The sequence below is a fragment of the Eptesicus fuscus genome, chromosome 9 (genome assembly GCF_027574615.1).
Source record: "Eptesicus fuscus isolate TK198812 chromosome 9, DD_ASM_mEF_20220401, whole genome shotgun sequence".
NCBI lineage: Eukaryota > Metazoa > Chordata > Mammalia > Chiroptera > Vespertilionidae > Eptesicus > Eptesicus fuscus.
The window spans coordinates 37,054,152-37,075,962 of record NC_072481.1 but is presented as its reverse complement, the minus strand read 5'-3'; the positions used below and the strand labels follow the sequence as shown (position 1 = coordinate 37,075,962).

Sequence of the window (21,811 nt, the reverse complement as noted above, 5' to 3'; positions counted from 1 at the left end):
TTTACCAGCACTGCTGTATGTGAGAAAACTTCCCCTCAAGCCATCACCCTGAAGCCAGACATTTCAGTTATTCCCAGTATGTCTCTGGAGCCTTTTGATGGCTGTACCTGCACTGGAGCTCAGAGCAAGTGAGTCTAAGTAAGTCTGTGTGTGTGTTCTTTAAGAATAACACCTGGGACTGGAGCAGCCCTCTGTCTCACTCAGCCACAATCCTCACTGATTTTCAAAGTAAAAAGTTATGGGGGTTCTCTTCCCAGCATTGTAAGCATGGGCAGGGGGCCAGGTGTAGAGCTGGGTGTAGGGCTGGGATCCCTCACTCCTCAGGGGGCACCTCTGCTACCTAGATATACCTCCCAATTTTTAACCAACACAGATGGGTGTAGAACCAGCTTATTCTGCCTCTCTGCCCCACCTACTAGTCTCAATGTAGCTTCTTCCACAGGTCCTTAGTTATCAGACTTCTGTTTAGCTAGACTTCAGATGATTCTGAATGATGGTTGTTTGGTAGGTTAGTTGTAATTTTGATGTGGTGTGAGAGGATGGCAGTACTGCATTGCCCTACTCCACTGCCTTCACTGGAAGCCTGCAGGTGTAGATTTTTTGGAAAAATTATAAGAGTCTAAAAGTCTTATTATCTCCAAAGTAAGTGAATTTGTCTGAAACAAAAAACTGTGGCACATCAGCAGATGAGTGGATTAGAAAACTGTGGTATATCTACACAATGGAATACTACGCTGCTGTTAAAAAGAAGGAATTCTTACCATTTCCAACAGCATGGATGGAACTGGAGAGCATTATGCTAAGCAAAATAAGCCAGTCAGAGAAAGATAAATATCACATGATGTCACTCATTAGTGGAATATAATGAACAACATAAACTGATGAACAAAAGCAAAAACAGAGTCATAGAAGCATCGAATAGACTGTCCAACCTATGAGGGAATGTGGGGGAAGAGGGGGTAAGAGATCAACCAGAGGACTTGTATGCATGCATATGAGCATAACCAATCGACATAGATGGGGGCGGTGAGGGCATGTGCTGGGGCTTAGGGGTGGCCGGGGAGAGGTCAATGGGGGAAAAAGAAGACTTATGTAATACATCCTATATAATAAAAGCCTAATATGCTAAGTGTCCAGTTGTCCGATTGTCTGTTCAACCAATCAAAGTGTAATCCTATATAATAAATAGGTGATATGCAAATTGACCATCACACCCTCACACAAGATGGCCGCCCCCATGTGGTCACAAGATGGCTGCCACAAGATGGCCAGCAGGGGAGGGCAGTTAGGGGTGATCAGGCCAGCAGGGGAGGGCAGTTGGGGGCAATTGGGCCTGCAGGGGGGCGGGCAGGGGAGGGCAGTTAGGGGCAACCCGGCTGGCAGGGGAGGGCAGTTGGGGGGGACCAGGCCTGCAGGGGAGGGCGGTTGCGGGTGACCAGGCCAGCAGGGGAGGGTAGTTAGGGGTGACTGAGCTGGCAGGGGAGGGCAGTTGGGGGCGATTGGGCCAGCAGGGGAGGGCAATTGGGGGCAACCAGGCCAGCAGGGGAGGGCAGTTGGGGGCGACCAGGCCTGCAGGAGAAGGCAATTGGGGGCAACCAGGCCAGCAGGGGAGGGCAGTTGGGGGCAATTGGGCTGGCAGGGGAGCAGTTAGGCATCGATCAGGCTGGCAGGGGAGTGGTTAGGGGGCAATCAGGCTGGCAGGCAAAAGCAGTTAGGGGTAATTTGGCAGGCAGGTAGGCGAGTGGTTGGGAGCCAGCAGTCCTGGATTGTGAGAGGGATGTCCGACTGCTGGATGTCCCACAGGGATCTGGCCTAAACCGGCAGTCGGACATCTCCCAAGGGGTCCCAGATTGGAGAGGGTGCAGGCTGGGCTGAGGGACCCCGCACCCAAGACCACGAATTTCATGCACCAGGCCTCTAGTGTGCTAATAAAATGCTAAGGCCACTCAACCACTTGCTATAATGTTCACTGACCACCAAGGGGCAGATAGTTGACCAGTTGACCAGTTGCTATGATGTGTACTGACCACCAGGGGGCAGATAGTTGACCAGTTGCTATGATGTGTACTGACCACCAGGGGGCAGATGCTCTGACCAGTAGGTTAGCTTACTGCTCATGTCCAGCCAATCGAGACTTAGCGAGCTGGGCCAGACATACCCTGGAGCCCTCCCACAGTCCCTCCCCGGATGGCCAACCTCATGCGTCCCTTCCCTGCCCTGATCATGGGTGGGTGGGTGGGTGGAAAGTAATCAACCAAAGACCATCCTATATAATAAAAGGCTAATATGCAAATAGACCGAATGGCAGAACGGCCAGTCACTATGATGCACACTAACCAGCAGGGGGCAGACACTCAACACAGGAGTTGCCCCCTGGTGGTCAATGTGCTCCCACAGGGGGAGTGCCACTCAGCCAGAAGCCCGGCTCATGGCTGGAGAGCACAGCTGCAGTGGCAGGAGCCTCTTCCACCTCCGTGGCAGTGCTAAGGATGTCCAACTGATGGCTTAGGCCTGCTCCCTGGGCTCCAGAACTGCGAGAGGGCTCAGGCTGGGCTGAGGGACCCCCCTCCCCGAGTGTATGAATTTCATGCACCGCGCCTCTAGTTAAACAATAAAAAACTTAAATTGTTTTTTTTTTAAATCATTAAAGTCTTTTACTTAATCTTGTTACCTAATTCATTTCTGTGCATTTGAACATCCTTCTTTCTATTTAAAAGGTTTTGACTATGTTTTCTAGTTCTTTAGCAGCACATATAATAATTTCCAGCTTTTAGCTTTATTCTAGGGGAAAGGCCACTACACCACTTTCTCAATAGTGGGCTGTTATAGCTGGTTCATTCCGAGTTTTTGAAAATGTAGGGATTAAGGCATTTAAGAGAAGATTTGAACCATGGTTAATGGTTCACTTAATTTACATTCACTAAGTGGCAAATACGTGGTAGCTAATAAACTGCATGACAATGTTTCTAGCCCTTTGCCTATTTGCTTATTGATGGGATATATTTGTTTAGAATACATATTTTTATTTAGTGTACATTTGTTTATGACTGAATGGATGAATGGCATACCTCTTATTTCACTTCCCTGGGTCTCCCTGGCTGGAGTCGTTATTTCTCTGATAACTGCAATACTGAAATTCATGTGTGCACTCACTGCTTCAACACAGTGCCCAGTGTTCTTCATTTGTTACCTCATGTAATTCTCACAATATCTGACAATGATAGGTGCTCATTCCCTTTTGCAATTGGGAGAACTGAGGCTTAGAGAAGTTGACATTTAGTTAAATACCAAATGAGTCCAGGAGTGATGTTCCATTCACAGAGGCAGCACATTGCAGGAAGTTGGGCAGCAATTTCATTTGAAAATAGATCTGAAACAAAGCAGGGTAATTTTTGCAGACATTAATCCACACTTCCCTGTTTCCTGCTCCCATTTATTGGCTCAGTGGTATTGTTCCTTGGGCAGGTTTAATGCAGGGCAGGAACAGGGCAGAAATGCCAGTTCTCACACTGAGCATATGCAGATTGACATGCTCCCAATTTGTGTGGGTTTTTAGGCAAAAGGGTTATAATCAATCATCATTTTTGTTAGGCAGTGACAGCAAGATTATTTAGCAATTATAATACTTCAAAATCTAAACTATAGATGCTGAAATACTTGCATTTCTTCCTTCAACCCAGTTATTTCAAGTGGACAAAAACCTATTACAAAAAAATATAAATGTTGCAAAGAAAAAATCAAGTGACTCATCATATTACCAATACAATTAAGTCTTTAAATAAATTCAGTAAAAATAAAATTGAAAAATGAATACATCTGCAATTCTGCTGAGATCATTATAATAAATACAAATACATGCAAGTTTTGCAAAACAGGTTCTTCACTAATTTTATTTTGATAATCGCAATCTTTGTTGATATAGTGGAACATATTTCTTCATATTAAAAATTTTAAGTAGCACAATGGGATAACCATGATTAACAGAGTTAGTGCTAATAACCATGGAAGTTCAAAAAAATGAAAGTAGTAACACATTTATAATTTGGCTCAAATTATGTAGTTGCAAAACCATATAAATTCTAGAATAAAAAGGCAGTAAAAATCTCAGACACCATACATAGCAGTGTTTTTGCTGATATATCTTCTAGGGCAAGGGAAACACAGGAAAAAATAAGTGGGATTACATCAAACTAAAAAGATTCTGCTTGGCAAAATAAACCATCAACAAAATGAAAAGGGAACCCACTCCATGGGAGAACATATTTTTCAATGATGCATCTGATAAGGGGTTAATTTCCAAAATATATAAAGAACTTGTACAACTCAACACTAGGACAACAAACAATCTAATTAAAAAATGAGCAAAGGACCTGAATAGACACTTTTCCAAAGAGGACATACAGATAGTCAATAGACATAAGAAAAATGTGCAATGTCACTAATCATCAGAGAGATGCAAATTAAAACTACAATGAGGTATCACCTCACATCGCCAACAAGCAACAAACAACAAGTGCTGGCAAGGATGTGGAGAAAAGGGAAATCTAGTACAATGTTGGTGGGAATGCAGACTGGTGCAGCCACTATGGAAAACGGTATGGAGTTTCCTCAAAAAATGTAAAATGAACTGCCTTTTGACCCAGTGATCCCACTTCTAGGAATATATCATAAGAATTCTGAAATACCAATTAGAAAGAATATATGCACCCCTATGTTCATAGCAGCATTGTTTATAATAGCCAAGATCTGGAAACAGCTTAAGTGCTCATCAGTAGATGAATGGATAAAAAAGCTGTGGTACATTTACACAGTGGAATGTTATACAAGTGGAAAAAGAAGGAACTCTTACCCATTGTGTCAGCATGGATGGACCTGGATGTTATTATGCTAAGCAAAATAAGCCAGTCAGAGAAAGACAGATACCATATGCTCTCACTTACATGTGGAATCTAATGAACAAAATAAACTGATGAACAAAACAGAACCTGAGGCATAGATACATGAAACAGACTGACAGAACTCAGAAGAAGGGAAGTGCAGAGGACTGGATAAAAGAAGGTGAAAAGATTAGCTAAAGAACATACTAGTATATGCATAGCCCATGGGCACACACAGTACTGAGGTCAAGAACAAGAGAGGGAGGGGCTGGAGCTGGATAGAGATGGGCAAGGGACAGAATATGGGCGACATCTGTAAGAAAATCAACAATAAAAAATTTTAAAGATGCGCTCCTATACACAAAGCATGTTTTTAACTTTATTCCTTATCAAGTTTTACTTTAAAGTTTTAAGGTTCAATATTTGTTTACATAGGGGTTTGGTTTATCAGAATGAATACCATGTTGTTAATAAAGTTATGTGCTGTTTACATGTAGAAAAATAAGCTCTTTTGGTGTCCACAGAGAAGTGTGGGTCCTGTTTTCCAATAATGTAGGGACTTAGGTATATTTTCTAATTTTGAGCAAGATCCAAAATTCATTTTAGTTGGAGTAGGTAACTCTACTCTAAGCTTCGGGAGTTTAAGTAATTTGCCCCGCTGGCGTGGCTCAGTGGTTGAGCGTCGACCTGTGAACCAGAAGGTCACAGTTCGAATCCCAGTCAGGGCACATGCCTGGGTTGTGGGCTCCATCCCCAGTGTGGGGGCGTGCAGGAGGCAGCCAATCCATGATTCTCTCTCATCATTGATGTTTCTGTCTTTCTCTCCCTCTCCCTTCCTCTCTGAAATCAATAAAAAAAAATTTTTTTAAAAAAGTAATTTAAGGAAATATATATATTGGTCATGTGGAAAACTAATTAGAAATAAATTACATGAATTTGGTAATATTGAACTCTTCAAAATGTATAATTCAGGTGGATTTTCCTTTTTGTTTTTAAATGTTAATATTTAGCTAATAATGAATGTGGATTATTATTGTAAAATTTTGGTAAATTTATGACTCACTGTGTGTCTGTGTAATGGGAAGAACTGGCAGGAAGGAAAGGGGTTTTATGATACCTTGGAGGCTCCATGTGATACAGAGGACAGATCTAGGTCAAGTTACTAGCTTCCTTAGGCTTCAATTTGTTTATCTATACTGGGGGTATGGTAATACCTACCTGAGAGAATGGAGACATATATGCAAGTGTTCAGTATTTTTTATGTTATTATTACTCCTGATGAGAGTCTAGCTTAGCAAAGATTCTCATGCCCAATAGGTATGTTATTTATTGATACTCAGGTAAAATTATTATTTTTATATTGCACAAATGTGAGGGATTACTGAAGGCAATTGTTAAACTTATTATTGAGAATTTATTTAACTTGATGTTATAAAAATTGAGGAAAAGAATGAAAAAATTACTAAATTACCAAATCAAGTAGGTTAAGGTATGAGGAAATGATTCTATTCCTGCTTTAGCTTGCCTGGAAACTTAAACTTTTGAACTCTGTATATCTATATCTATATCTATATCTATATCTATATCTATATCTATATCTATATCTATATCTATATCTATATCTATATCTATATCTATATCTATATCTATATCTATATATCTATATGTCTATATCTATATAAAGCCATGTCCATATCTATATCTATCTATATTTCTATAAATATATCTCCTATACCCTCTGAAGGATTAAGGAAAGAATGTTCATTTCTCCAGACCACCTGAGATCCATTATCTAGAACGTTGGACATCTGAAAGATTATCATCTCAGACCAATCCAGAGGCTACTAGTAAGAATGCAGGGCTGATTCTTCCTCAAAATGTACTTTTTACTATAAGAACTCTCAGCTTTTCTTTCTTCTTAACAACACTCTGGACATTGCCCACTTGCAATTCGGGTTGGCAAGCCCTAAGACCCTTGAATTAAACTTTGTCATTTATTGCTAGCCAAAGCCTCCTGATTCATTTACCCTCCATCAACAAAGTGTATTCTTGATCAGATGACTTCAATGTGCTCTTAAACTCAACTATTTTGAGTGGACACATATTAAAAAGAGAAAGGCTGGTTCTTAAAGTTGTAAAATTGAGTTAATATAATTCAAAACTGTCTATCAAAGGAAGATTGTGAGTGAGATTTACATTTTGGGCTATTCTCTGTTGTGGTATGAAATACCACAAAATGTGAAACTCTACATCTGTCCCAACCTTTCCTTCTTCCTTCTACTTCAAGGCCGACTGCACTACTGATTCCAACCTCTCGCACTCTTCAAGAAATGGAAGGAAGGAAGGGAGTCTTAACTTCCTTCTATTCTCAAATCCACAACTGGGTATCATCCCAAGTCTCCTCTTTTACATAGCCAAACTTTTCAGAATTTTTAATACTTTCTCCACAGTCTCAAGGAATTGCCATCATATTCACTTCTCAAGCTACTTTATTTTAGCTTCTCTATCGATCATTTCAACAGCTATGGTTACAGCTGATTCCAATGAACACATTTCAAACTTGAGCTTGTCTCCAGGGCACTCAACATTCATTTTTATTTAAGTGTCTCAGTGTCTGCTTGTATAACCCATGGGAATCCTTCCAATTATAGCATTTATTCATTGTACTGTATTTCTTTGCTTACCTATCTGTCCCCTCCACCAGATTGTGAACAGTCCCAAGTTAAGGCTTACTCTTGATCTTTCTTTGCTTCCTGGCATTGCCAGCACTGGCTCGTGTACAGTGAGAGTGGGATTAGCTCTATGCCTCCTTCCCGGAAATAACCATTCTCTTACCACCAGGCTGTTCGGGAAGAAAATGATGGAACCATATGTTCTTGGACCTCTGCATGAAACCTGCTATGTAAATTTCACTGCTTACTCAATATTTTAAAACTTCCTTGCCAATGTACTCAACATTAATTGTATAAACCATATGATTCTGCCCCGAGGTGTGGCTCAGTTAATTGAGTGTCATCCCATCACCAAGAGGTTTCCGGCTGGACTCCTAGTCAGGTCATGTGCCTGTGTTTGATCCTCAGTAGGAGCTGTGCAGAAGGCAGCTAGTCAATGTTTCTATCTCTCTCTCCCTTCCTCTAAAATCAATAAAAACATGTTTAAAAAATAAATTAAAAACCATACACGCCCACCACTATCCCACTTTTAGCTGAGAGACAGAGGTAGGCAAGGGGTGGGAAGGTCTAGGAAAGAGAGAGCTGAAATAGGTGTGGCACAAAATGGAACAGTCGAGGGGCCAGATGAAGTAACTGTCATTGGAGTCTGTCTTCACCATTAACCTGCCAAACAAAACCTAGCTCCAGTGACTGGTGTGGGTGCTTGGTGAATGGGGGAGGGGGGGGGCGGTGGAGAGGCAGTGACAGGGAAGAGAATAAGAAGTTATAAGAGATTGTGTTTATTGTTTACAGCTGTAAATCCAACACTTAACAGGTGCCTATCTTAGCAATAATACACAATGATGAAGTGAATTGTGGAAAATGCCTATAAAGAAGGCTGTGAGTGGGGGACAGCAGCTTGGGAAGCTGGGTCTGTTGGATCCTACTTCAGTATCTACTAAGTAATAAAAATCTCATTCCTTTCTAACTACTTTACTACATTTACTATTATGTGTGCTCAAAAGGGTTTTTATGTCTCCTGAGTCCAAAGCTCTCTTCATGGGCATGGAATCTGAGCAGTCACACAGACCTTGCACCCAGAAGGGTGTGTGTTTGGTTAAATGCTCCCCTGTCGTCATCTCATTAATAGATTTTTAACACGTTTTCATTTTGTACTGTGATCCACAAATTATGTTGAGGGCCCTGATTGCATGTGTATGGTGGAACTACTGTACAATGGTATGCTACTTAACATCTCTTCCCAATTCATGGTTCAGGGTACTCTGCTGGCAGCTTGAAATAGGATATGGTGGACATTTGCAAACACTAGAAATCAGAGTGAGCACCACATGTAAAATATTCACCAGCACACCACTGGTCAGGCCACACTATATAAATATAATGATTATACATGCCCACCACTAGCCCACAGACCTTGTGGGTTTTGATACAATTTCAGAGTGGAAAGAAGGTCTTTTGTATAGCAGGTTACCATTTATTTGTGGCAATGAAGAAAAATGATGACCTCAACCTTGGCATTATTTCAAAACCTAACTTCAAATTTCCTTTGTTTGGAAACGGTCACTCTTGAAATATGATACTCCAGGAGGATGTAGGAGGTCGTCCTGGATGAAGATTTGCATCCCTTAATAAAGGGTTGGAAATCCTGGAACTTGCGCCTACCTCCTCTGGCCGAGCCTGAGCTGCCGCTCCCATCGCTCTTCCTCTTTCCGGGGAAGGAGGGAGCTTTCCGGAGGCCTCCGGGAAGCAGCGGGCAGCGTGATCCTTCCCAAGCGCCAGGCTTCAGAAAGCTCATCCTCTCCCGCTTGCCTGGAAACTGCCGGCAATCCGCAGAGCAGAGTGATGGAGACCTCCTGGCTGGAGATGCGCTGGACAAGGTCCTTTTACCTGGTGTTCGTGTTATTCCTGACCCTACTGCTGCTGCAGGCCATCAAGCTCTACCTGCGGAGGCAGCAGCTGCAGCGAGTTCTGCGCGCCTTCCCAGGTCCATCCCCCCACTGGTTAACGGGCCACCAGAAGGTAAGACGGAAGAGGGGGGCAAAAAAGGATGCTGGAAAACAGGCGGGCGGAGAGGCGATTGCTCCCTACCCTTCCTCCCATCCTTCCACCCTGCACAGACCTCTCTGGCCCAGCTTGTGGCTCTCCACGTCTTTTCCTTTTGCTCCCTCCCAGCCCTGCAGGGGAAGGGAAACACCCTGGAGCTGAATCTGGGAAAAGAAAGCATGGTGTAACTCAGGTCTATCTCAGCTTCACCAATCTCTTGCATTTATGTACTGCATTTTAAAAAGTCTTCCACGCGTATTGTAAAAATATTTTTAGGAAGTATTATTCTAAATAATAGTTATTAATTGCAGAAAATGTGCAAAATTGGACTCAATAGTTGCCAACATTGGGCTATTTCAACTGGAAAAAAGTAACTTTCTTTTCCTAAGATTCTTGTGAAGCAGGGAGCAGCCCCAGCCAATCACTCACAAAATATTGACTGACTTAAGTTTGTATGGCAGAGGAAGGCTGTTACCTTTTGGTTCCTCCTATTATTTAAATCCACTCCTACTCCGGATTCCTTGTTTTATTAAAACATAAACTACTAATTCCTTTTAGTGCATTAATTTCTAAAATCATGTAGAAAACAAAAATTGAGTTACAAGCCACTATTACAATAATACTAGCTTTTATAATTGTCTATGCATTTACCTTTATTGAGATCTTTATGTCTTCATATGGTTTTGGGTTACTTAGCAGTGTTTTTTCATTTCTCCTTTGAGTATTTTTAAGGGCAGGTCTAGTGGTAATAACCTCCCTCAGCTTTTGTCTATCTGAGAAATGTCTTCATTTCTTCCTCAATTTTGAAGGACAGTTTTGCTGGATATAGGACTCTTTATTAACGGTTGTGTGAGTGTGTGTGTATGTGTGTGTGGGGGGAGGGGTGCCTGTGCCTACCACTTTACGGGTTTTTTTTGTTGTTGTTGTTGTTGTTTTTACCATGAGATTATTTTATTGCAGAATAAATGTTGGTAAATAATGGCTTAGAACTGCACAGTGCACCTATATATGCTTTGGTTTTTTTATCTGTGAAGCAGGAATTAAAGAGTACCTCTCAGGATTATTTTTTAAATCTTTATTGTTGAAAGTATTACAGATGTCTTCCATTCTGCAACCCACTGTCTTCTGTCCTTCAAAGTTTCTGATGGGAAATCTGCTGCTGATCTTACTGAGAATCCTTTGTATGTAAAGGGTCACTTCCCTCTTGCTGCTTTCAAGGTTCTCTTTTTGTCTTTGGATTTCAAAAGTATGATTATGTGTCTCTGGGTGGGTCTCTTTTAGTTCATCTTACTTGGAGTTCACTGAGCTTCTTAAATGTCTATATTCATGTATTTAATCAAATTTGGGAAGTTTTCAGCCATTATTTCTTCAAATATTCCCTTTATCCCTTTCTCTCTCTCTTCTCCTTCTGAGACTGTATGTTGTTCAGCTTGATGGTGTCCCATAGGTCCCTTATGCTCTGATCACTTTCCTGCAATCATTTTTCTTTCTGTTTCTCAGACTCAATAGTTTCCATCATTTTATCATCAAGTTCATTGACATTTTCTCTTTCTGATTATATGTGCTTTTGGATCCCTCTGTGAGTTTTTCATTCCCATTACTGTACTTTTAATCACCAACATTTTTTAGGTTTTCTATCCTTTTGTTGATTTTTGTGTTTTGTTCATACATCACTTTTTAAAATTTTCTTCATCTCTTTCTTTCGTTCTTTAGCATCTGTAACATAGTTGTTTTGAAGTCTTCATCTAATAGTGCTGTTCTTGGATCTTTTTCAGGGTCAATTTCTATTCATTAAATTTTTCATTTGAGTGGGTTATATTTTCTTCTTGTTGTTGTTTTTTATGCCTTGTGATTTTTTGTTGAAAGTTAGACATTTCAATCTAATAATATGATTATTTAAGAAATAATATTCTCTCCCTTTTCCAGGGTTTGATGGGGGGTGTTGTTTTAGATTTTTGTTTCTTTAATTGTTGTAAGCTCTCTATATGACAAGGATCATCATGAGGTGTAAATTTAGTGTCTTCTCAGATCTTTTCTGAGCCTGTGCTTTTCCTTGAACAGGTGTGGCCACTTTCTAATTTTCCTTATATATACAGTTGCTTTTGAATGTCCTAGTTTTTAATATATGGTTCACAAACAAGAAAAAAAGAGAAAAATGGCCAGAAGAAATTGGCACTGGTCTTTAAAATTCCCTAGAAGCCACTTCAGTTGGGTGAGAGCAAGGGGACTTGCAACAATGGGGGAGGTATAATAAAAATGGCCTTTATCCTCTTTGTGTGCCCCTCTGTGATCAGAAGAAATAATTCCCAATATTTGTAGAACAAGGTGCTTCTTCCCCACACACACACCTCCATACCCCACTGTGTCCAAGCTGCTCCAGGAACACCTGTAACTGTTTGCTATGGGACTGGGGGTGGGGAATGGGTAGCTGCTACTGTGTGAAGAGCTGAAATTGACAAAAATTAACTGCAATTTACAGTCCAAACCTTACTCCTGGAAGGTGCAAGCCTTCAATAGACTCCAGAGTTAGAAAATAGGTAAATTTGACAAATTCTGCCAGTGCAGTGGCTGTCTAGGTGGGAAGACAGATTACTGGTGCTTCCTAATCTGGCATCTTTCCAGAATCCTCCCCGCTAGCTAATTATTAATCTTTATTATGTGATCCTTTTCTCTCCCTCTCTCTAATAGCTTTAAAATCTTCCCTTTGCCTCTGGTGTTCTGAAATTTAATTATGATGTACTTAGGTGTGGCACTTAGGTTTGTTTGTTTTTTGAATTATTATCTCAGCAATTTTTTCTATCTGAAAACTCATATTAATCAGTTCTGGGAAATTTTATGTAAAATCTTTGTCTTAGTTTAGGTTTTCCCAGCATAAGACCCTAAGACAAGGATCCAAGAGCAAGTATTTTATTTTGGAGATGATGCCAGGAAACTTTGATAGAGGATTTGGCAGTTGAGATAGAGATGAGAAGGCAGTCAACATAAGGTTGATTTTCAAACAAGTTACCACTGTGGACAACTGTATTTAATACCACAGGCAAACTCTGGTAGCCAGTATGTATAACTCAGAGTTATCCTGCCTGAAGAGTAAAGAAACTGGGACATTTTTAGACTAACTCCCGACAGTCGTTGGTGGAAGATGGTCATAGGGAGTGTTAAATTTCCAGCACTTCTAGACTGTTATGTAGGCAACAAAGCAGGCTCCAGTGGCTAAGGGAAACCCTTAAATTAATAATTAAAAGTTCTGGTTATGGTATGCATTGAAGTGGTAAGGAAGAAGAGTTAGGGACAGAACAATAATAGTGAATACTACAATTTCTTTGATACCTCCTTCCCATCACCCTCTCAAGCTTTCTCTTCTCTCTTTCTGGAACTCCTATTGGTTGAATATGCACCTCCTGGATTGGACCTCTATTTTTATTTTTTTTAATTTAATAAATCTTTATTGTACAGATTATTACAATTGTTTCTCCTTTTCCCCCTCATAGCTCCCCTCCACTCGGTTCCCACCCCACCCTCTGCCCTTACCTCCCCGCACAGTCCTCATCCATAGGTGTACGATTTTTGTCCAGTCTCTTCCCGCACCCCCCATACCCCTTTCCCCCTGAGAATTATCAGTCCACTCCCTTTCTATGCCCCTGATTCTATTATATTCACCAGTTTATTCTGTTTCTCAGATTTTTAATTCACTTGATTTTTAGGTTCACTTGTTGATAGATATGTATTTGTTGTTCATAATTTTTATCTTTACTTTTTTCTTCTTTCTCTTCTTAAAGAATACCTTTCAGCATTTCAGATAATACTGGTTTGGTGATGATGAACTCCTTTAGCTTTTTCTTACCTGTGAAGCTCTTTATCTGACCTTCAATTCTGAATGATAATTTTGCTGGGTAGAGTAATCTTGGTTATAGGTTCTTGCTATTCATCACTTTGAATATTTCTTGCCACTCCCATCTGGCCTGCATAGTTTCTGTTGAGAAATCAGTTGACAGTCGTATGGGTACTCCCTTGTAGGTAACTAACTGTTTTCCTCTTGCTGCTTTCAAGATTCTCTCTTTGTCTTTTGCCCTTGACATTTTAATTATGATGTGTCTTGGTGTGGTCCTCTTTGGATTCCTTTTGTTTGGGGTTCTGTGCACTTCCTGCACTTGTAAGTCTATTTCTTTCACCAGGTGGGGGAAGCTTTCAGTCATTATTTCTTCAAATAGGTTTTCAGTATCTTGCTCTCTCTATTCTTCTGGTACCCCCATAATTCTGATGTTGGTATGCTTGAAGTTGTCCCAGAGGCTTCTTACCCCATCTTCAACATTTTGGATTCTTTTTTCTTTTTGCTTTTCCAGTTGAGTGTTTTTTGCTTCTTTGTATTTCAAATCTTTGACTTGATTCTTGCATTCCTCTAGTCTGCTATTGGGTCTCTGTACAATATTTTTTATTTCAGTCAGTGTATGTTTAATTTCTAGTTGGTCCTTTTTCATATCCTCGAAGGTCTCGTTAAATTTATCGGCCTTTTCTAGGAAATTCTTGAAAAACCTTATAACCATGGTTTTGAATTCTATATCCAGTCATTTGTTTTCCTCCATTTCTTTTGTTTGTGATCTGTTTCTTTGTCTCCGCATTTTCGCTGCTTCCCTGAGTTGGTAGGGTAGCTTTGTGTGCTAGGTGTTCTATATGGCCCAGTGGGTCGGCCTCCCCAGTTACCTGAGATGGAAACTCTTGGTGCACCCATTTGTGGACTGTGTGTACAGCCTTGTTGTAGTTAAGTATTGATTGTTGTTGGTATCACTGGGAGGAATTGACCTCCAGGCCAATTGGTTGTGAGTATCAGCTGTGTCTATGCCGGGAAACCTTCTGTGCTGAAGACAGCCTTATGGGACCAGACTTGCAAAATTGCAAAAGCCTATGTGCTCAGCTTGGATGGGGCGGAGTCTCAGAGCTGAGCAGACAGTCTTGGCTTCCCGTCAGCCCTGCCTGAGGCCCCTGGGTCTCAGTGTCCCTTGGTAATTGCTGCAAGCACCTCTGAGAGAAAGCTACCCTCGAGTTTCGCCCACTGCCAGACAGTCCAGTTTCCCCTCATAAGAGCGTGGATCCCCAGGGGCTCACCTGGAACTGGGGTTCAGTGCATTCGGAACTGGGGTTCAGTGCAGTCAGGAGCTTCTGACTCCCTTCCGCTAGGGAAAGCCGGTGGCAACCTCCGCAGTCAGATTTTACTGCGCACACTCACGCGCACACGTCTCCAGACCCCTGCCCACCGCAGCTCCCCCGAGTCTCTGAGTCTCTGTGTGCCTTTCTCTCTACCTGACAGTCCAGACTCCCCCTGTATGAGCCTGGGTCCACAGGGTTTTGCCCAGAACTGGGGTTCAGTGCAGTCAGAACTGGGGTTCAATGCAGTCGGGAGATTCCTTCTCCCTTCCGCCAGAGAAAGCCAGTCAGGCACTCAGCCGCCCTTCCTCCCTGCGTGCATGTCTCCATAACTCAGCCTCTTGCAGCTCCTCTGATTCTCTGTGAGCGTTTCTCTTTCCTTCTAGTTGTAGAATTTCCACTCAGCCAGCTTTCCTGTGGTTCTGGAAGATGTCCATTCTGTCTTTTAGTTGTAGTTTTGAAATTGTTGTGTGAGGCAGCAGTTTAGGTGCTTACCTATGCTGCGATCTTGGTTTCTCCCTGGACCTCTATTTTTAAAACAAAATTCAAAAATTTGCTTCTTGATTTTATCTTTCTACAATTTTTAAAATTTAGTTATCATGCCTTGGCTGGTTTGGTTCAATGGTTAGAGTGTCAGCCCCTGGACCCAAGGGTCGCGGGTTCAATTCCTAGTCAAAGGCATGTACCTCAGTTGCAGGCTCCCCAGCCCAGGTAGGGGCACATGCTGGAGGCAGCCAATTGATGTGTCTCTCTCACATTGATTTTTCTCTCTCTTTCTCTCTCTCCCACTTCTCCCTCCCTTCCACTCTCTCTGGAAATGAACAGAAAAAATATTCTCGGGTGAGAATTAAAAATTTTTTTTTGCTATCACAATTTTAATTTCCAAGAGTTCATCTTATTCTTCATTTATTCTTGTATTAATTACCTTATAATGCATTTTTATTTTTAAATGTTTTTATTGATTTTTAGATAGAGAGGAAGGAAGAAGGAGAGAGAGAGAAACATGGATGAGAGAGACACATGGATCGGCTGCCTCCTGCACCCCCCTACTGGGGATTGAACCCGCAACCTGGGCATGTGGCCTGACTGGGTATTGAACCTGGGACCTCTTGGTCCATGCTATGATGCTCAATCCACTGAGCCACGCCAACCAAGCAGTATAATGCATTTTTAAAATCCTAAAACTTACTGGTTTAAGACAACAAAGAAGTTCAAATGATCTACTTTTTCTTTTGTTTTTTATGCTTTTGTTGTCATATCTAAGAAACAATTGCCATATTCAAAGTTAAATTCTTATGACTTCTTCTCTAGGTGGCCTTTAAATTAAAGTGCCTTACAGAGTTTTATAGTTGTAGCTCTTTCATTTAGATCTCTGATCCATTTTGAGTTTTGTATATTGTGTAAGGTTGGGGTTCAACTTCATTCTTTGGCATGTGTATACCCAGTTATCCCATACCATTTGTTGAAAAGACTATTCTTTCCCCCATTAAATTGTTTGGGCACCTGAGTAGGGAAACCCAAGTCCTCCTTCTGTGTATCTATTTTACTCTCACACCACTACCACATCCACAACATTTCTGACACCAGATGTTTTACAGTTCTCCCCACACCAAGAAATTCTGTGACACTAACTGGGTGTCTTAAAATTTAACTCAATTTTGATACTACCTACCTGAAAATAGCATCAGATGCCACAGATTAAGAGCTCAGTCCTCACCTTCACTTCAGTTGCCAATTACAAGTCCATGTTGTTACTGTGCTTCTGACCAATCAGTAATAAATTGAAGTTTCCCATGACCCCTTCCTCAGGTTGGATTAATTTGCTAAAAGGTGCCCAGCCAGGGTGGTTCGGTGGTTGAGCATCAAACTGTAAACCTGGAGATCACAGGTCGATTTCAAGTCAGGGCACACGAGCTGAGTTGTGAGCTCGATCCCCAATGTGGGGCATGCAGAAGACAGCCAATCAATAATTCTCTCTTATCATTGATGTTTCTATCTCTCTCTCCCTCTTCCTTCCTCTCTGATATCAATAAAAATATTTTTTTTAATTTGCTAGAAGGAATCACAGAACTCAGAAAAACACTTTACTTACTGATTACTGGTTTATCATAAAAGGGTATGATAAAGGATACAGATGAACATCCAGATAGAAGAGATGCATTGGACAAAATATGTGGGAATGGGCACAGAGTTCCCATGTCCTCTCCAGGTGTGCCACTCTCTTAGCACCTACACATGTTCATCAACTAGGAAGGTCTCCAAACTCTGTACTTTTCAGATGCTTATGAAGGCTTTATCGTGTAAGTATGATTGGTCATTAACTTTATTTTCAGCCCCTCTCCCCTCCCAGAAGAATGGGAGGTGGGCCAAAAATTCTAAGTTTCTAATTATGGCTTAGTCTTTCTGATGACCAGCCCCCACCCAGGAGCCCACCAAGACACTGTTATCACCAAGGAAAGTCCAAGGAGTTAAGAACCCTGTGTCAGAAACCAGGCTCAAAGGCCAGATGTTAGAACAAAAGATGCTTCTAGTACTCTTGTCACTTAGGACATTACAAGGATTCTAGGAGCTCTGTGCCAGGAATTGGGGGAAGACTATATATATTTCTATTATCTCACAGTACCTTTGTCAAAAATAAATTGACTATAAACATGGAACTTTATTTCTGAATTCTCAATTCTATATAATTGATCTATATGCCTATCCTTATGCCAATACCACACTGTTTTAATTACTGTTGCCTTATGGATAAGTTCTGAAATCAGAAAGCATGAGTTCTCCTACTTTGTTCTTTTTCAAGACATTTAGGCTATTCTCAGTGCTTCCGGTTTTCATATAAATTTTAGCATCAGTTTGCCAATATCTACACAGAAGCCAGAAGCCAGCTGTAATTCTGATTCAGATTGCATTGGATCTGTAGTTCAATTTGAGAAATATTGCCATCTTAATATTAAGTCTTCTGATCAATGAACATGGGTGTCTTTCTAGCTATTTAAGTCTTTTAAGTTTTCTTTTAAGGTTTTCTAGTTTTCAGGCTACATGTTTTACACTTTTTTTGTTAAATTTGTTTCTGAATATTTTCTTCTATTTGCTAGTCATAAATAGAATGGTTTTATCTTCATTCAGATTGGTCTTTGCCTTCATGATATTTTAAAGTCTATACTAGTATTCCTCTTGACTGTCACTAAATTATTTTTTGTGTTTAAGAGAGGCCTTTCTCAGAGTTTTGAAGATTGGAGTTGGCTGATATATCAAGCTGGCTAATATTACCAACCCTACCTCTTTACCTTTTTTTAGCCCTTTATGTTCCTTAAAAAAAATTAATATTTATATTGATATCAGAGAGGAAGGGAGAGGGAGAGAGAGATAGAAACATCAATGATGAGAGAGAATTGTTTATTGGCTGCCTCCTGCAAGTTCCACACTGGAGATCGAGTCCACAACCTGGGCATATGCCCTGACCAGGAATCGAACTGCAATCTCCTGGTTCATAAGTCAACACTCAACCTCTGAGCCACACCAGCCAGACTATGTTCCTTTTGATGATTCATTACTCAGGTGCAAGGAGAGGATGGAACTATTTTGTATTGTAAAACATTTTAGGTTCCGGAAGGAATAGGTGTGTGTAAGGGAAATTCCCTGTAAGACAAGGAATTTCATTCCTTGCTCTGTTCCAGTCATGCTGGCCTTCTTGCTATTCTTCAAAGGTGCCAAGAAAATTTCTCCCTTGGGGCTTTGGATATGCTCTTCTTTGATTGGAATGCTCTTCCTGCACTTTATTCAGGCCTTTGAACAAATATCACTTCCTCAGAGAGACCTGCCCTTGACCCCTCAAACTAAAATAGGGCCTTCAAGTACTCTTTATCCCCTGTTTTTATTATCTTAGCACTTATCATTCCCTATTACCATATTATATACTCCTTTACTATATTCTGCTCTCCTCCCCACTAGAATACAAAATCTGTGAGAGGAGGGTTCAACACTATCAACCCAGTGCTTGGCTCATAATGGGTGCTTAATAACTACTTTGTTGAATGCACACATATTAGGTGCTAAATAAATTCATTCATTCAAAGATCTATTGACTACAAAGAAAAGACCAGGTAGATTGATACTTATTCAGTAGACCAATGAATCCCAGCCAGTGTGTGGGACCAATTGTGTTGTATATGCAGGGATATGTGTGTGCACGCACACGTGCCCACATGCATACTTGTATGTAATTCGGGGAAAGTCCGTATAGCTAAGTAGTAAGGCACTTGGGCTCCAGAGTTCTTCCTGGGTTTGAATCCTTACTACTAGTAGCAACTGTACAACCTTGGACAGATTACTTAACTTCTCTAAGGCTCAATTTCCTCATCTGTAAAATGGATATTGCAATTGTGCCTGCTTCATAGGGTTCCTGATGTAAAAATTAAGGGATATTAAACATAGATAGCACTTGGAAGCACCCAGCTCATAGTAGTGCTTGTAAATGTTAGCTGTTACTATGACTCCAGGGATTAAATAATTTCCGAATATTTCTGAACAATGTCTCCTAAATATGTGTAATATGTATTTTCAAATGTATTTAATGCTGCCATGGATGAAAAAAATATCAACTCATATATTACAAGATTCACATAACTTTCTATACTTTTTGTCTAGACAGGAGTTACTAAAAGTATAACTAAATGTTTGTGGCTGAGGGTGTCCATGATCATTTCTAACCTAAAAAGTAATCCTCATACTAGGCTATAAGTTCCATGAGGGCAAAGACCTTGCCTGTCTTATATTTCTCTGTATCTCTATCACTTGGTGCATATAATAGGCACTTAATAAGTTTATTTTCTGCAAATGAACAAATATTAGCATTGTTGGCAAACCACTCAGGGTGTCGGTGGGTGCTTGTCACTGCCTTGACTGTCAGAATGAGACCAAATAAGAGTCTGCAGGAACTAGTTTCAACAGTTGCAATCTTTTAGGGGGCCTAAACTATCCGGGAGCACTTCATGGATTAGAGGTGCTAACTGGTAACAGGATATTGGGAGCTAAAGTTTTCTACCTGTCCTGAGGGTAAGAACAAATAAATCACATGGCAAATGCTGTGTGAGTTGTCACACAAGGAAGAACTTGGCAGCCTTAGGGTGTTTTTGCAGGTCAGAGTCCTCACGATCATGCTCAAATGTGTAGCTGGGCACACCCAGACACACATATAGGTCTTCACACCTATCCTACCCCATGTTATACAAGAAGCCGATATAAACGAATCTATTGTCAGTGATTTTATGGAACTACTTAAATGAACCATTAGTAGCAGTCTGCGTATCAGGCAAAAAGTTCATTTCTAATGGTAGTATTTGTACTCTGATTTATACATTTTCTTAGGATTCCTGAGCTTGGGTTATAGCATTCTAAACAAAAAAGGGTAATTATCTTCTCAATATAAATATACTAGAGGCCTGGTGCATAAAATTCATGCATGGGGGGGGAGTGTCCCTCAGCCCGGCCTGCACCCTCTCCAATCTGAGACCCCTTAGGGGATGTCTGACCTGCCGGCCTGATCACCCACAACTGCCCTCCCCCTCTGGCCTGATCACCCACAACTGCCCTCCCCTGCCAGCCTAATGGCCCCCAACAGCCCTCCCCTGCGAGGGCCTGATCGCCCCCACCTGCCCTACCCTGCCAACCTGTTTGCCCCCAACTGCCCTTCCCTGCTACCCTGATGGCCCACAACTGCTCTCCCCTGCCGGCCTGATTGCCCACAACTACCCTTCCCTGCCATGACCCACCTCCTCTGCTGGGACCCACCTCCTCCACGCGAGGCGGTGGAGACACGGGGACTGACTTCCTCTGTGCCATGCAGAGCCATGGGACCTCCCAGGCCTCACTGTGCAGAGCGGCCACCAGGCCCCACCTCCACTGTGCACGTGGCCATCTTGTGACAGCCATCTTGTAACGATGTGAGGGCATCATGCCACCTAGGCTATTATTAGTATAGATGTTATATTCCCAGACCAAGTCACTGTCATATGACATACACTGTTAGCTGTTTTCTCAACTGAGAAGGTGAGTTTTTTGGTTTTCTTTTTCTTTTCTTTTTTTAGTTTTGCATATGAGTTTGTTTTTATTGATATATTATAAAAACAATTATTTGCTTCTTGCTTTTACAGCACTGAGTGCCATATTCTTGGGCATCAGCAGGGCCGAGGTGCAATTTTAGCAGACATTGGAAATAAATAGATTCATTTCAAAGCAAGAGCTTGTATCCAAGAAAAGTGGGGGCATATTTTAGATATATCTCTTACATCGTGTCTACACACAGCTGGCACACAGTTATCTGAACAAGAATGAGAAGATAGATTATGTGCATCAAGCCACAGGAAATCCTGTAATTTATCGAGGCAATAATTTTGACTTCTTCTTTTTGAAACCTTTCACTAGTGTGGACTTGGGTCACACGTGATGAATCTTTCACTCCACACAGAGGCATTTTGACTGACTTAAAGGTAGATAAGAATCACTGGCTAAATAGAACGTTGTCAGTTGTCAGCATTGGGAAGAGATCAGATTAGCCGTGATGGAGTTGTTTCAAACACTCTGGTCAGTAGGGCAGAATGGTCATGGCTTGGCAGTTCAGTTACCATGAGGAAGTGATGCTTGAATGAGGGCTGCACAGGGGCAGGTGGAGCATATGGGAAGTGGTGGTGGTAGGCTGAGAGTTTTGCATTTGAGTTTGCATCAAGCTTCACACTCCCAAATAAATGAAACTCCTACTGTTATATGAAAAAAGAATTGGATTTTCTTTGTAGATGGAGTTGGCAGGTTTTTCGAGAGAAGTATTTACTATTAAGTTATTACAAAAAAGACACTAATCAATAATCAGAGGAACGGGAGAGGGAATGGTGTGCTGAATAATGGATCATGTTCAACCCACTAACAGTTAGCTTTCCACATAGGAAAAAAATCTTTTTCAGCTTTCAGATGCCACTCCTAATCTAAGTGTGTGACCTTGGCAGGTGAGGCAGGGCATGTGACTGGACTCCCTTCACCCTCTCAACTGGGAAAACAGCTCACATTTGACAGTGACTTGGTCTGGGA

The 21,811-nt window shown here is 41.3% G+C and overlaps 1 protein-coding gene across 1 annotated transcript in view; it reads left to right on the top strand.

Annotated features, from left to right (window-relative positions):
* Positions 1-9,181: 9,181 nt before the first annotated feature.
* Positions 9,182-21,811, top strand: part of LOC103284047 (cytochrome P450 4X1) — a 40,485-nt gene continuing 27,855 nt past the window's right edge. Inside the window, exon 1 of the mRNA XM_054720612.1 lies at positions 9,182-9,568. Coding sequence (XP_054576587.1) covers positions 9,392-9,568 — 177 coding nt within the window. The 5' untranslated portion in view covers positions 9,182-9,391. The remainder of the gene's footprint in view (positions 9,569-21,811) is intronic.